This window comes from Mesoplodon densirostris, chromosome 9 (assembly GCF_025265405.1).
Source record: "Mesoplodon densirostris isolate mMesDen1 chromosome 9, mMesDen1 primary haplotype, whole genome shotgun sequence".
Lineage (NCBI taxonomy): Eukaryota > Metazoa > Chordata > Mammalia > Artiodactyla > Ziphiidae > Mesoplodon > Mesoplodon densirostris.
The window spans coordinates 42,782,671-42,797,550 of record NC_082669.1 but is presented as its reverse complement, the minus strand read 5'-3'; the positions used below and the strand labels follow the sequence as shown (position 1 = coordinate 42,797,550).

Below are 14,880 nucleotides of genomic sequence, written 5' to 3'. Positions count from 1 at the left end.
AAACTTTTTTGCTACATATCCATATACCCACACATACAAAGAAGGAAACATAACGCATATAATGAAGGCAGACTGTATGGAAAAGAATTAACACAACAAACTTGAAGTTGCTCTCATTAGAAAGGACTGGTTTCAAGGTTGGCCCTTGGACAATATCTGTGAAGTCAGATTTAGAAAAGGTTCCCACCATTCCCTAACTGCTAAGAGTGGCTCACTCTACGTAAACTATCTGTACAAACAATGTGGTTTATGCTGAATACCTGCTTTCCTTCTGGGAGTCATTTTAGTATATGCTAGGCAGAGGGTGCCTGTGTGATCTGCCTCCAATAAAAACCCTGGGCACTTAGTGTCAGATAAGCCTTCCTGGTGGCAACATTTCACACATGTTGTCATATTCACTGCTGATGAAATTAAATCTGTCCTATGTGACTTCCATGGAAGAGGATTCTTGGAAACTTGTGCCTGGTTTTCTCTGGACTTTGCCCCATGCACCTTTTCCCTTTCCTGATTTTGCTTTATATCCTTTCGCTGTAATAAATTCTAGCCATGAGTATGACTATGCTGGGACCTGTGAGTCCTCTTAGTAAATCAATGAACATACGAGTGGTCTTGGGGACCTATAACACACAGACATTATATGATTCAGACATATTTTACACTTTGAAAACCATAGGATTGAATGAACTTTGGAGTGTTAATGTGATATTACCAGTTATTACTAAGAGTCATCTAAATGACTTAAATGAAGCCATGCATATGACATAAAGCCATTTAAATTAAGCAATTACAGTCTAAGAAGAAAGCCAAAATTCTATCTACTAAAGACTGATCATCAGGAGAAGCAAAATTTGATAATTCCATACGGATTAACCACAAATCAAGTGGGAGAACCATTCAATTAAATTAGGTCTAGTCCAGGCTTCACCACTGATACCTTAAGAAACTTTAGCCATATCAACTAGTCTTTACTGTTTCTCAGTTTTCCCAATGTTATAATGCTGTAATACCTGTTCTACAACTCTATCAGGATATAAAGTGAATGAAAATACTTTGAAAAAGAAATAGAATGCACTTATTTTTTTAAGTGCTCACCTGACCTAAAATAAAACATTTTGACAGAAACAGCACAACCTTTGTTTTAGTATTATTTTTACATGAAAGACAGAAGCCTCAGAGGAAATGGAATATTCTACAAAATTTAAGATTGTTATCTACTGTAATCTTCTTCTAATTAAAAGCTAGCACAGGGAATATAAAACAATCACCTTTTTCAAAAAAAAATATTATTATTGGTAACCTTCCCTTGCAGGTAACATTTAAAAAGCTAAATGCCGCTTACTTATTACTTTAAACATGTTAGCATCTTATATACTATGCAACCCAGAAGTTGTTGAAAAACTCTGTAAAATATATAAATGTCTTTTTAGCACATTTAAAATATGCAAGTAATATTATTTTCATTAAATATGATTTTAAAAATCCAATGAGACATCTCTTAACCATTAGTCAGTTACAATGCACATTAAATATCAAGTAGACTACATAAAGTTACAACTGGTGAAATAATAACTACAGAACTACATTGTGATTTAGAACTATAGTATTGATTAGTCATAGAAAACTGTGATTTCAAAACAAGTGCATTAACGTTGTCCTGAAATAAAATCAGTTTGTAAAGTAATTCTTGGGCTAAGATTCTTGAACTCCTTGCCAAAAAAAAAAAAAAAAAAGTGTTTTTTTTTAAACACTATGGTAAGATAAAAACCAAAAATTTAAATTTACTATGATAATCAATTGAGCAAACACAACTACAATGGCACTTCTAAAAATGTTTATAATTTATGTGTCAGTTTCAATCACAAAATGAGTAAACCACCACATTAAGTATTTTCTTTGCTTAGTATACTGGAATAAACTATTATGATCTAGTTTATAATTTTAATACAATTAATAAATGTTATCTTCATCAAACATGAAAAATATCTGATGGTTTTTAAAACAATTCTTTATAATCTTAAACTATTTTTTAAAATGCAGCTGTTCATTAAAATTTGTCTATGTATTAAAAAAAAGAATCGAGAACAGTCTAGCTACTTAAAAGCTTAGATTTAACAGATTTATGTGAAAACCAAAAAACTGTAAGTCACTGACCTCAAATGTGACCTTTTTCAATCCATACTGTTCTGGTTTACATCACTATGTGATAAAAGGGATCTCTTTTACTTGAAAAAGCATTTATTCCCAATAGGGAATGAAGAAAAAAAATATTTTTTACTAGTGTTCAAACACTTGTACAAGCACTACAAATGTGAATATTAAAAAATTTCAAACCAAGGAAAAGTTTCATCACATTTGGAAACTTTCTATATAATGGGCATTATATTGCTAACACTCTTCATTCTCTAGGAGCTATTCCTTTTCGTTATAACTCTGTGGAATATGAGAAGTAAATGGTAATGATACCAAATAATTTAGGAAAACATTTAAAATGTTACTAAATATATGACATAACACTATGGCTGATTTGCTATAGTGTTTTGTTAAAGGTTATACTTTGCACAATAATAGAACATTTATACAATAAAGTAATTTCAGAAATAAATGTAGTAGTGAGGAACATAAGACAATGGACCTCTAAACTATTTAGCTATCACAAAAAGTTTGAAAGAAAATGTGTTGTAGGTAGAAGGAAAAACAAAGCAAACAATCTCTGCCCATCCCCCACAAATTCTGGACTGAAACTTTCATAGAACACTAATATTTCTTTCCAGCAGCATTTTATGAAATAAGGTATTCAATGGCAAGGATGGATATATAAAAGAACTGAAATGTTCATTGTTTCACACTTCACCTTGAATATATGAAATGTCAATGAAAGTTTATATGCTAAAAACATGTCATTCTTAAACCTGTAATCATAGAATACAGTTGTTTAATCCTTGTAAAACCCTCTAAGCTTAAAAAAGGGGTTTTTTTTACAATAACTTGAATTTTTTATAGTGTAGACTTTAAGAAATACCTTTTAAATTTTCAGATATCCCAACTAATTTTATATTTCTTTTCTAAATACAAGAAGAAAAAACTAATTCCAGTGTAAACATTTATATGTCACAAATTTACTGCCCATCATAGCACTGATCAGAGTCATTTTCAAATATTAAATACTGGGGTTGAAAATAATAAAATCATTTTTTATGCAACTAAATCATTCAGGTGTGGCTTAAGCACATTTTTTAAAATGAAGATAAATTTCATGTCATTTTTAAGTTCTAATTAACAGATCCCTTATTTGTGAATTTAATATTTCTTTAAAAGCATAACAACTTCTTACAAAGGATGACTTGGGGACTTCTAATACATCATTTATTTACATATGTTAAGGCTCAGTCTTTCATATTGTTTTCAGGCCACTTTATTAATTAAAGTACTCATAACAGTACTTACCAAATTTATGCTTCCTGTAGGAGACCCATTAAAAGATTCTGTGAGAAAGGAAATTCAACTTAGTATACAGTAAAAAACTTTTGAAACAGTGCTTTACCTATCTAAGGTTCAAACACCAAGAACAAAAGTCACACAAGCCAAGATAGAACAGTAAATTGTGGTACACTATTCCCAAACACCTATTCCCATTGTTTTCCAAGCCAGATATTTCAGTGAAAATAGGTAGGTACCTAAATTGCTCCCCCCCAAAAAAGGTACAGGAAAGCCATTATTATATATTTTATTCTCACAGTATCATAGTAAGCTGTCTAATACAATGTAGATATGAGGTAAACACTGCAGAGTGAAGTCCACTAGGAAATGTCAGAGGTATTTTGTTATTTCTGTCACACTGGATTAATATTACAAATAAAATTATTCTTTAATATGAAGGATAAATAGATTGACTTTTAATATATCTATAAAGTCTACTTATTCTTGGTTGTTCTGGATCAAAAGTATTCAAAATCTAGATTCTTAAATGAATATACAATAGAACAAAAGATACATAAAATTCCATGTGTAATGTTATTTAATTAAAAAGCAACTAAAATTATTTTTAAAAAATAACATTAGAGAGTAAGTGAATTATTAAAATTAATATCTTTCCCTCAGAATTTTAGTCTGTATCTGAGCAAATTAGGTTACCAATTAAGATATCCCTCTGTTAAAAACACAAATGAATATATGGTAAAGCAATATTTATAAACAGTTTAAAGTTAATGTATGGCTTGTAGCCCTTAAGAGATTATTTATAATTTGGATCTCTAGATGGGTCTTCAAAGGAAATATCTATTACTCTTGAAATAGGCTGTTGGTGTTGCTTTCCAACTTCAACAACTCTAAATGCCCAAGAACATTTCTCGGTTCCTCAAAACTTTGGTCACAAAAATAGGAAATCCCACCTAGGATTACCCCTTGGTTAACAGCAAGGTGAAAATTAAAATGAGTAAACAAACAGTTCTCTAACCTCCTTATTCAATTATATGCCTCCTACCTCCTTCTGTGGTCTCCCCACCTCTTAAGTCTTCCCAACAAAGACATGTCAAATTAAAAGAGAAACTAGGAGCAAAACAAGGCACAGTTTACTTTCTTGATCAATAATAAGATCCAGAAATAGAGTCTAAAGCTAATCTAGGTCCACATTTAATCAAAATTTTAATAACTGCTTATTAATATTAGAAAACAAAGAAACTATTGTTTGACATGATGAGAAAAACGTGATTGAAATTAAAATTTAAAACAGCACAATTTAAATATTTTTAAAAGGCTGTGAAAGTATGTTTTAATAAAGGAAAAAATATCTCCTCCTAAAATAATTTAAAGTTGAACTAACTAAAGAAGGCAATCACGAACAAAGAAAAAGAAAAGGAAGAAAGGGGAGGAGAGGAGAGAGAGCATGGGTTAGCATGCCATCCAGCCACCTACCTATCTACCTACAGAACTTTAGTTAAATAGGAATGAAATTTCTTCCACAGCAAAGAAAAACCACCAGCGGATACTATTACACATGGTAAGATTTGGCCCACTAATTCTATGCTCAATTTAGGCTGCATTTTCTTAAAATCAGCTACACATTAAACACTGGATTAGGTAATTATTTCAAAATGTCTAAAAAGTAGCCAAAACTTCATGACATGGCACATATATACAATGGAATATTACTCAGCCATAAAAAGAAACGAAATTGAGTTATTTGTAATGAGGTGGATAGACCTAGAGTCTGTCATACAGAGTGTGAAGTAAGTCAGAAAGAGAAGAATAAATACCATATGCTAACACATATATATGGAATTTAAGAAAAAAAAATGTCATGAAGTACCTAGGGGTAAGACAGGAATAAAGACACAGACCTACTAGAGAATGGACTTGAGGATATGGGGTGGGGGAAGGGTAGGCTGTGACAAAGCGAGAGAGAGGCATGGACATATATACACTACCAAACGTAAAATAGATAGCTAGTGGGAAGCAGCCGCATAGCACAGGGAGATCAGCTCAGTGCTTTGTGACCACCTAGAGGGGTGGGATAGGGAGGGTGGGAGGGAGGGAGACGCAAGAGGGAAGAGATATGGGAACATATGTATATGTATAACTGATTCACTTTGTTATAAAGCAGAAACTAACACACCATTTTAAAGCAATTATACTCCAATAAAGATGTAAAAAAAAAAAAATACACAAAGTGCCAGGAAGCTTAATTTTAAAAGTCAGACAATGAATTTATAACCAGAAGATTTAAGAAAGGCCTATTTTTCATTAAACAATCTTATAAAGACAAGAAAATCATAAGCATCACTATTTGAAAAAGTTGCAGCAAGTGCCTAAAACCTAAACACTGACAAAGATAATATACCTAACTGCCATTTTTAATAATAATGTTTCATATTATACCCATCATTCCACATACTTTTTTCAAATCGTTTCAAAAAAGGGTTAGGCAATTTCTCAGTTATAAAATATATAAAAGCTCATCAATTAGGACACAGAATGTTAAAAAGCAATGTCCTAGAAAGATGAAAGATATGTATGTATATATATATATATATATATATATATATATATATAGACACACACACACACTAATTCCAAACTACAATCAATGATTCCGATTTGAGGGACTACTCAATGACTGATATATAAGAGAAGTACATTTACTTCAGATCAAAACTAGTTGCAGAAAAAAAACTTTTAATTTACTTTGTGTTTTAAATAAGTATGAGGTTTTGAGAAGTTTGAAACAACATAAATAATTTGCTTCCATTAGTTGCATACAAGACAAATATAAATGGAAGCTAGAAGTCGATTTAGAAGATTTTGAAGTTCTTACACTATAAGATCAAAACCTACTCCCAGAGAATATATTGTTACTGTCATCATTATACAATACTTAGACACTCATATATTAGCTGATTATGATTCAATTTATCCTCTTTCATTCTGGGTCAGATAGCAAATCTGTTTCACAATACTAAGGAAATTTCTAAAGTAGACAAAATTAAAATAAACACATTTTAAATAGTCCTTCGTGGAAGTAGAGTTCCTACTGCAAATTTCATAGCAGCTCTGCAAAAGATTTTTCAAGAGAGACAGTAAATAGATATACTATATAAGATACTTGAGGTACACTGAATTTTACTATTCATCTCCCACAGAAGTGCTCTTAAAAAAAAAAAATACTTCCTCAATTATGCAATCAAATCCAGTTAATAAAATATTATCCCAATTTTACAAATAACCAAGATATTAGATCAACAATCAATATAAAAGTTATTACGACATGGAAACTTCTTTAACTAGATTTCTTAGATTATTTAAAAAGTAAAATCTTGCTGGAGAGGGTGTGGAGAAATGGGAACCCTCTTGCACTGTTCGTGGGAATGTAAATTGATACAGCCACTATAGAGAACCGTATGGAGGTTTCTTAAAAAACTAAAAATAGAACTACCATACGACCCAGCAATCCCAGTACTGGGCATATACCCTGAGAAAACCATAATTCAAAGAGTCATGTACCACAATGTTCATTGCAGCACTATTTACAATAGCCAGGACATTGAAGCAACCTAAGTGTCCATCAACAGATGAATGGATAAAGAAGATATGGCACATATATACAATGGAATATTACTCAGCCATAAAAAGAAACGAAATTGAGTTATTTGTAGTGAGGTGGATGGACTAGAGTCTGTCATACAGAGTGAAGTAAGTCAGAAAGAGAAAAACAAATACCATATGCTAACACATATATATGGAATCTAAAAAAAAAAAAAAGGGTTCTGAAGAAACTAGGGGCAGGACAGGAATAAAGACACAGACGTAAAGAATGGACTTGAGGGCTTCCCTGGTGGCGCAGTGGTTGAGAGTCCGCCTGCCGATGCAGGGGACGTGGGTTTGTGCCCCGGTCCGGGAGGATCCCACGTGCCGCGGAGCGGCTGGGCCCGTGAGCCATGGCCGCTGAGCCTGCGAGTCTGGAGCCTGTGCTCCGCAACGGGAGAGGCCACAACAGTGAGAGGCCCACGTACCGCAAAAAAAAAAAAAAAAAAAAAAAAAAAGAATGGACTTGAGGACACTGGGAAGGGGAAAGGGAAGCTGGGACGAAGTGAGAGAGTGGCATGGACGTATATACACTACCAAATGTAAAATAGATAGCCAGTGGGAAGCAGCCACATAGCGCAGGGAGATCAGCTTGGTGCTTTGTGACCACCTAGAGGCGTGGGATAGGGAGGGTGGGAGGGAGACGCAAGAGGGAGGGGATAAGGGGATATATGTATATGTATAGCTGATTCACTTTGTTATAAAGCAGAAATTAACACACCATTGTAAAGCAATTATACTCTAACAAAGATGTTAAAAAAACATATAGAAAAAAATTTTTTTTAATAAACAGTAAAATCTCACTAATATAGACTAGGGAGTGGGGAGGATGGGTAGAGAAAATGGGGAGGCTGGAAAGCTTCCATAATAGAGGTATTTTTTAAAGCAGTGTTCACTATCTATTATATCTCCAACTTCAAGTGGTCCTGTCCATAAAATCTATTCATAAGTAAATGAGCATAATTAAAGCACTCTCTAAAAATAATTTCTTAGTCCAATCTTTCCCATTTACTTTGTCTTTACATTGCTTATTTTCTAGAAAGTTTTTCAAATACTAGATATTTCATTAGAGTTTAATAAGTACTTCTGAATTGAATCACAAGTAAAATGGTCATCAGGTCTGAAATCTGCAAACTGTACTGTAAGTGCTGCCTCTCCCACTATTCTTAAATAACAAATTATTTACTACTAATAAAAACTGGTATTTGCATTTTAGTTCATATTTCATTTTTATATACAGAATTCCATTAAAATATGACAACTCTGAGGTAAGATATTATTATGAGAAGAATATTATTCCAGATTTACAGCTGAGAAAGAAGCTTAAAGAAATTGTTTGGCCAACATCACACAGGCAATAAGAAAAGGATTAAAATCCAAATATTATGACTCTTAAAGTCTGCTTTCTTTACTATAACATGTAGATAGAAAAAAACTGAAAGATTGGAATAAATGACTCTTACAGCTTCTTCCGGCTTATATTGTGCAGGATTTGGAAAAGGGTACAATTAAAGAGGGAAAAAACTGTATTTTTATGTTTTATAGTTTATGGTACATTCTCAGAATCATTACTTATTTCATTTAATCTTCTCAATAATCCTATTGCTAGTCATGACTATTATTACTTATAAACAAAAGGGAAACTACCATGAAAACATTGGGGTGACATAACTCAAGAAAACATGCTTCTTTAAGAATTCTATTTTCAATAGTTACATTCAAATTTGTTATTAAATTTTAACATTTTAATTTAGTATTGTAAGTAAACTTTGTCATTTAATTACAAATTTTTAAATACATTACAATTTATATTTGGGTTTCAAAAACATTTTTTATCTTATTTGAAAGGACTTTTTTTGGTAAGCAGAATATATACAGGAATATACATATACACGTAAGTGTACAATGTGTGCCACCTTACCTCCATCACCATCATCTGATCCTCTGAAACTAGGATCTTTTAACATATCCAGCTCAGCTAACATGCGCACATAAAGTGCATTCTGTCTGAAGGAAGGATAAAATCTTTCATCTCGTAGCATCAATTCATATACCTTATTGAAATAAATCAAGATATTCAATCATTAATACAGATAATGCAGTGATTTCCACTAATATTTCAACGAAAGCTAGATAGAGGTCTTACTGTAATGAATTACAGGCTCCACATTAACAAGATGTCAGTAATAAGACTACGTCACAACCAATAATTTTTTTCTGGTCCCTACAGTACCCATATTGTACTGAAACAGGTCCTACTGTAACACAAGTCACACGACAGCAGGTTACATAAAATGTTCCAGAAAGTAGTACTCTCTAAGAAACAAGTACACATAAAGGCTCAAAACACATATTCAAATAAATGAATCATGTTATTTATACATCATCAACTCATAAAATTCTAGAATCTATATCTGGCCCTTCAGTCAGATTCAAATTAAACAACCCAGCTAAGGATTTTCCTCATTTGTCAATTAAATAAACAAAGAAAAACTGGCCTACCTTTTTTGTAATTGTGAAGTACTGATATTATTACCGTAACTCACCTTTTTAGTTACCACTGTACTTTCTTAATGCTTCAATAACCTTTCATAAACAAATTACATGCATATAGAAATATACGTTGTTTTCGAGAAAGATATAATGATAAATGTTGTACATAATACCTTCCTCTGAATGTCATCAAAGATTTCAGGAGTTGGATCTTCATGATTCAAAGTATCTGCTAATTTTGCTACCAAATAATCATCAACAGTAACTCTTGGAGATGCCTGACAAACAGAGAAAAATAACAGTAGTATTGATCTTTGGAATTTCTAAATACAAGTTAAGCCTTAATAGCAGGAGAATAATAGAATCATATTATTGAAAGTAAATGCAAGAAAATCCTTGGTTTGTAAATGACACCCTGATGATTAAAGGCTGAAATAAGAGCTAGAAACTTCTTGTCATCAGGTACTACACGGTTGACCGTTGGACAAACATGGATTTAAATCTTGACTTTTGCCGAGCAACTTACCTCTCACTAGGCTTCACTTAATCTGCAAAATGGTGGTAAATACCACATATGGTTATTATGAGGATGAAAAGAGATTTACGTAAGGCATATGTGTCTAGCACATAGGAAACTCTGTCATTAGGAGTTAGTGTTGAGCACTCAGTAGTCCTAGATGTGTATTTAATAAAATATCAAAAGAATAATCCATTTGTCATTTATCATTTAACGTTAGAAACAATCCTTTTGAATGGCACTTAAAAGAGACTATGCTTATCTTAACTTGGTTTTATAATACTGCAGCAAAGTTCCAGAGAGATACAGGATGGAAAAAATCTGAAAAGTTAATTTGTTCCAACAATTTCCATCTCAAGGTGCATAATGTGACAGATAATACACAGAAATATAAAATATCATGTTCAATGTGAAAAATTACTTTACTGAAAGAAAATAACGCTGAGAAGCTAGAAATATGGTCATCTTTGTTATGTCAACTTCTGTATTTTTAGTTCTGAAGGCTCTAGAGAATAAATGAGCAACAAGGATGGTAACTTTTAGAGAAAGTACCAAAAGAATGCATTGTTCAAGTAACTTCTCTACGCTAATAGACTATCTAAGGAACAGAAAAGAAGATATATCAAGAAAAGAAGAAAAAGTAAAAGTAAGTAAGTAATCTGGGCATATACCCAGACAAAACTATAATTTTAAAAGATACATGCACCCCATGTTCAAAGCAGCACTATTCACAATAGCCAAGACATGGAAACAACCTCAATGTCCAACAACAGATGAATTGATAAAGATGTGATAAATATATACAACGGAATACTACTTGGCCACAAAAAAGAATGAAATATGCCATTTGCAGCATGTGGATAAATCTAGAGATTATCATACTAAGTGAAGTTAAGTCAGAAAGAGAAAGACAAATACCATATGACATCACTTATAAGCAGAAGCTAAAATATGACACAAATGAACTTATCAACAAAACAGAAACAGACTCACAGACATAGTGAACAGACTTGTGATTGCCAAAGGGGAGGGGGGGGGTGGGGGAGGGATGGATTGGAAGTTTGGCATTAGCAGATGCAAGCTATTATATATAGAATGATAAACAACAAGGTCCTACTGTATAGCACAGGAAACCATATTCAATATCCTGTGCTAAACCATAATGGAAAAGAATATAAAAAAGAATGTGCATGTATATGTATAACTGAATCACTTTGCTGTATAGCAGAAATTAACACAACACTGTATATCAACTACACTCGAACAAAATTTTTTTTTTTTAGTTTTCTTTCAAGTAAGTAAACAGGAGGCAAACGGCTACACAACTTCTAATGCTCCCTTGTTAATTCAACACTCCTGGTAGTAAACCCAAGTAGGTTGTGTGGTGGTTGTTTTTTGGTTTGTGTGAGGTGTTTTTGGAGGAGGAAGAGAAGGATACTTACATACTATTTGTTTGTGTACGAGTGTGGTGTTTTTTTGTTTCCCCCGAACTAAGAACAGGAGAACTAAACAACTTCAACTACGTGACAAAGATCAGAGAGGAACAAGATTTAAGTTAGTTTTATCCTTTCACTTGCCCTCTAAGCTCAGTAAAACTCAGTTTCTAGGAAATAAGAGAAAAATTTGAAAATAATATTATCTATTTATCTAGTTTAATTTTTTCCATAATCTCAGGAATATAGAATTGGATTAAGCCTCACCCTTGGAAGAGGGTGACCAAAACTTTCAGAGAGCCCACCTTTCAAAAAAAGTAATATGGAAGAAATATTTATACATATCTGTTACTTCTTTAACATAAAAATACAGAAGTGGGTGTTTTTCCAAAATTATCTATTAATCTGTATTCTTTTCTGTTTCACAAATGTAGTTATTTAAACAAAAGGACTAGTTAACAGTGGCAATTAGTAATTAATTGGACTAATCAAAAAAATGTTTGAGAGTATTAAACAATATACTTAATGTTTCTGTACTCTGATACAGCAACTTATTTTAACATATTTTAAACTTTTTACTTTTAAATTTAAATATTGTAGGTGCTATATTGTATATTCTTAAAATATAAAAATGTAAGACTTTTTTTTTTTTTTTTTTTTTTGCGGTATGCGGGCCTCTCACTGTTGTGGCCTCCCCCGTTGCGGAGCACAGGCTCCGGACGCGCAGGCTCCGGATGCGCAGGCTCAGCGGCCATGGCTCACGGGCCCAGCCGCTCCGCGGCATATGGGATCCTCCCAGACCGGGGCACGAACCCGTATCCCCTGCATCGGCAGGCGGACTCTCAACCACTTGCGCCACCAGGGAGGCCCAAAAATGTAAGACTTTTAAAAAGATTATACATATAATAGGACTAATTCAATAAATATATCTATATTTAATAAAAAGTAATCAATTACTTTTCTTTTTATTCCATGATCTTGTAGGGTATTTTTGTGTTGCCCTTTTAAACGATAACTTCTCTGATCTGCCTGCAGCCTTCAGGATATTATTTTATGCAGTGGTATAACTAAGTATAATCAATTGTAAAATAAAATTCACTATGACTTTCAGCTCTGCTCTTAAGCCTACATATCCCACTTATTTCTCTAACCAGTGCAATGTCATAACATCAAGTTAAATATCCCTCCAATAAAATCATTTAGGCAAAGAATATGGGATTTTACTCACTAAAAACAACAGGTTTTTAGACCTGTAGGGATTTGTATCTCCAGGTTTGTTTCATAGACCAGCTGTTTGTCTATCAGGTCCTTTGCATCTATGAATTCATCATACAGGCTACCCATGTTTAAAATGCCCATTTTTAAGTACTTCGAAGCATAATGAATGTCATAAGTTAAACCTCTCCTTTTCAAGGAAAATGGTTTTAAAACACACAGATCATTTAAATGTGGTAAAGGTGCATTCCAAATAAATTATAGTTTCAGTAAAGACAGCGAGAAAATCCTCTTTAAACTAGCTGTTCCCTTCTGGTGATATTTGAGTTCTCAATAGCCTTAGTTCCAAAAAGTGAGTCATTTTTTTCATTATATGAGTTTCTGTCACAGCCTACACATAAAAAACTCAGTTTAGTCCATCCATTTCAAGGTTTATTTTAGTCCCTTCAAAAATCATTCAATAGTTTTAGAGAAAGCATATAAATTTGTTTACTTTATTTCACCATACTCATTCTTGATGCATTTTCAAAGGAGAGGACATTATTCTTGTCCCATTCTTTGAAAATATGATTTACTGCAGGCCACCATTGGCATCTTTACTATGACTGGCAACAATGATAGCCATCTGGAAGGCAAATGTCTAAAGTTATCTCCTGACATTTTGGTAATGTCAAAATCTCAGAAAGCTGAAGCAATAATATTGTTCAGAACATAAAGGTATAATAAAATTGTATGGGAAAGCAAGTGAATAATTACAGAAAATGGGCTTCATCAGGAAGCAAGGAAGTAATGACAGGTAAAGAATATATAGGGATCTTTATAATGAATGTTCTATTTCTAAAGCTGGATGGGGTATAAAGGTGTTTGCTATACTATTATTCTTAAAACTGTGTACTCTTTTAAGTAGGGTATATTTCATAAGGCAAAAATGTAAGCAAATGTACAAATAAGCAGTTTCCAAGTAACATTCATACTTAAAATTCAAATACAATTTTTGTGTTAAGTATAAATTAAAAGGTATTATAGCATAGCCATTAAAAGTACTGGAGTGTGAGTAACCTTGAATCTTGAGGATTTTTGTGTCCATATTCATGAGGGATATTAGTCTGTAGTTTTCTAAATGATGTTTTTGTCTGACTTTGATATAAGAATGACACAACTCATAAAATGAGTTGGGAAATGTTTCTTTTTTCTCTATATTCTGGAAGAGTTTGTGAAGTATTGGTATTATTTCTTCTTGAAATGTATGACAGAATTCATACCTAGTGAAACCAGCTAGGCCTGGGCTTTTCTTTGAAAGACGATTTTTAATTATTAACTAAATTTATTTACTATATTTTCTGTTTCTTCTTAAGTCAGTTTGGCAATTAGTGTCTCCCCAGGAATTTGTCCATTTCATCTAAGTTGTCAAATTTGTTGTCATAAAGTTGTTTGTAATATTTCCTTATAGGCCCTTTAATTTCTGTACAGTTGGCAGTGATGCCTCCTCTTTCATTCATGATTTTGGTGATCTGTATCTTTTTTCTGGGCCAATCTAGCTAAAGGTTTGTCAATTTTGTTGCTCTTTTCCCAACTTTTGGTCGTACCGAATTTTCACTATTGTTTTTCTGTTTTCTATTTCACTGATTTCCATTTTGATCTTTACTATTTCCTTCCTTCTGTTTGCTTGGGTTTGTCTTGCTTTTCTTTTTCTAGATTTTTAAGGTGAAAACGTAGATTGTTGATTTGAGATCTTTCTTCTTTCTAATTAGGCATTTAAGGCTACACATTTCCCTGTAAGCACTTCTTTAATTGCATCCCATAAATTTTGATGTACCGTGTTTTCTCTTTTTTTTCTTTTTGGCTGTGTTGGGTCTTCGTTGCTGCATGTGGGCTTTCTCTAGTTGTGGCGAGTAGGGGATGCTCTTCTTTGTGGTACGCGGGCTTCTCATTGCGGTGGCTTCTCTTGTCGCGGAGCAGGGGCTCTAGGCGTGCGGGCTTCAGTAGTTGTGGCTCGCGGGCTCTAGAGCTCAGGCTCAGTAGTTGTTGCGCACGGGCTTGGTTGCTTCGAGGTGTGTGGGATCATCCTGGACCAGGGCTCGAACCCGTGGCCCCTGCATTGGCAGGAGGATTCTTAACCACTGCGCCACCAGGGAAGCCCCAGAA

General features: G+C 33.2%; 1 protein-coding gene across 8 annotated transcripts in view; it reads right to left on the bottom strand.

Moving 5' to 3' along the window:
• Nucleotides 1–14,880, bottom strand: part of SNX13 (sorting nexin 13) — a 143,816-nt gene that overhangs the window by 48,944 nt on the left and 79,992 nt on the right. For all 8 annotated transcript variants that reach the window (XM_060108174.1, XM_060108170.1, XM_060108168.1 and 5 more), the window contains 3 exons: nucleotides 9,744–9,848; nucleotides 8,999–9,131; nucleotides 3,445–3,482 (listed from right to left, as the gene is read on the bottom strand). In XM_060108174.1, coding sequence (XP_059964157.1) covers nucleotides 3,445–3,482; nucleotides 8,999–9,131; nucleotides 9,744–9,848 — 276 coding nt within the window. The remainder of the gene's footprint in view (nucleotides 1–3,444; nucleotides 3,483–8,998; nucleotides 9,132–9,743; nucleotides 9,849–14,880) is intronic.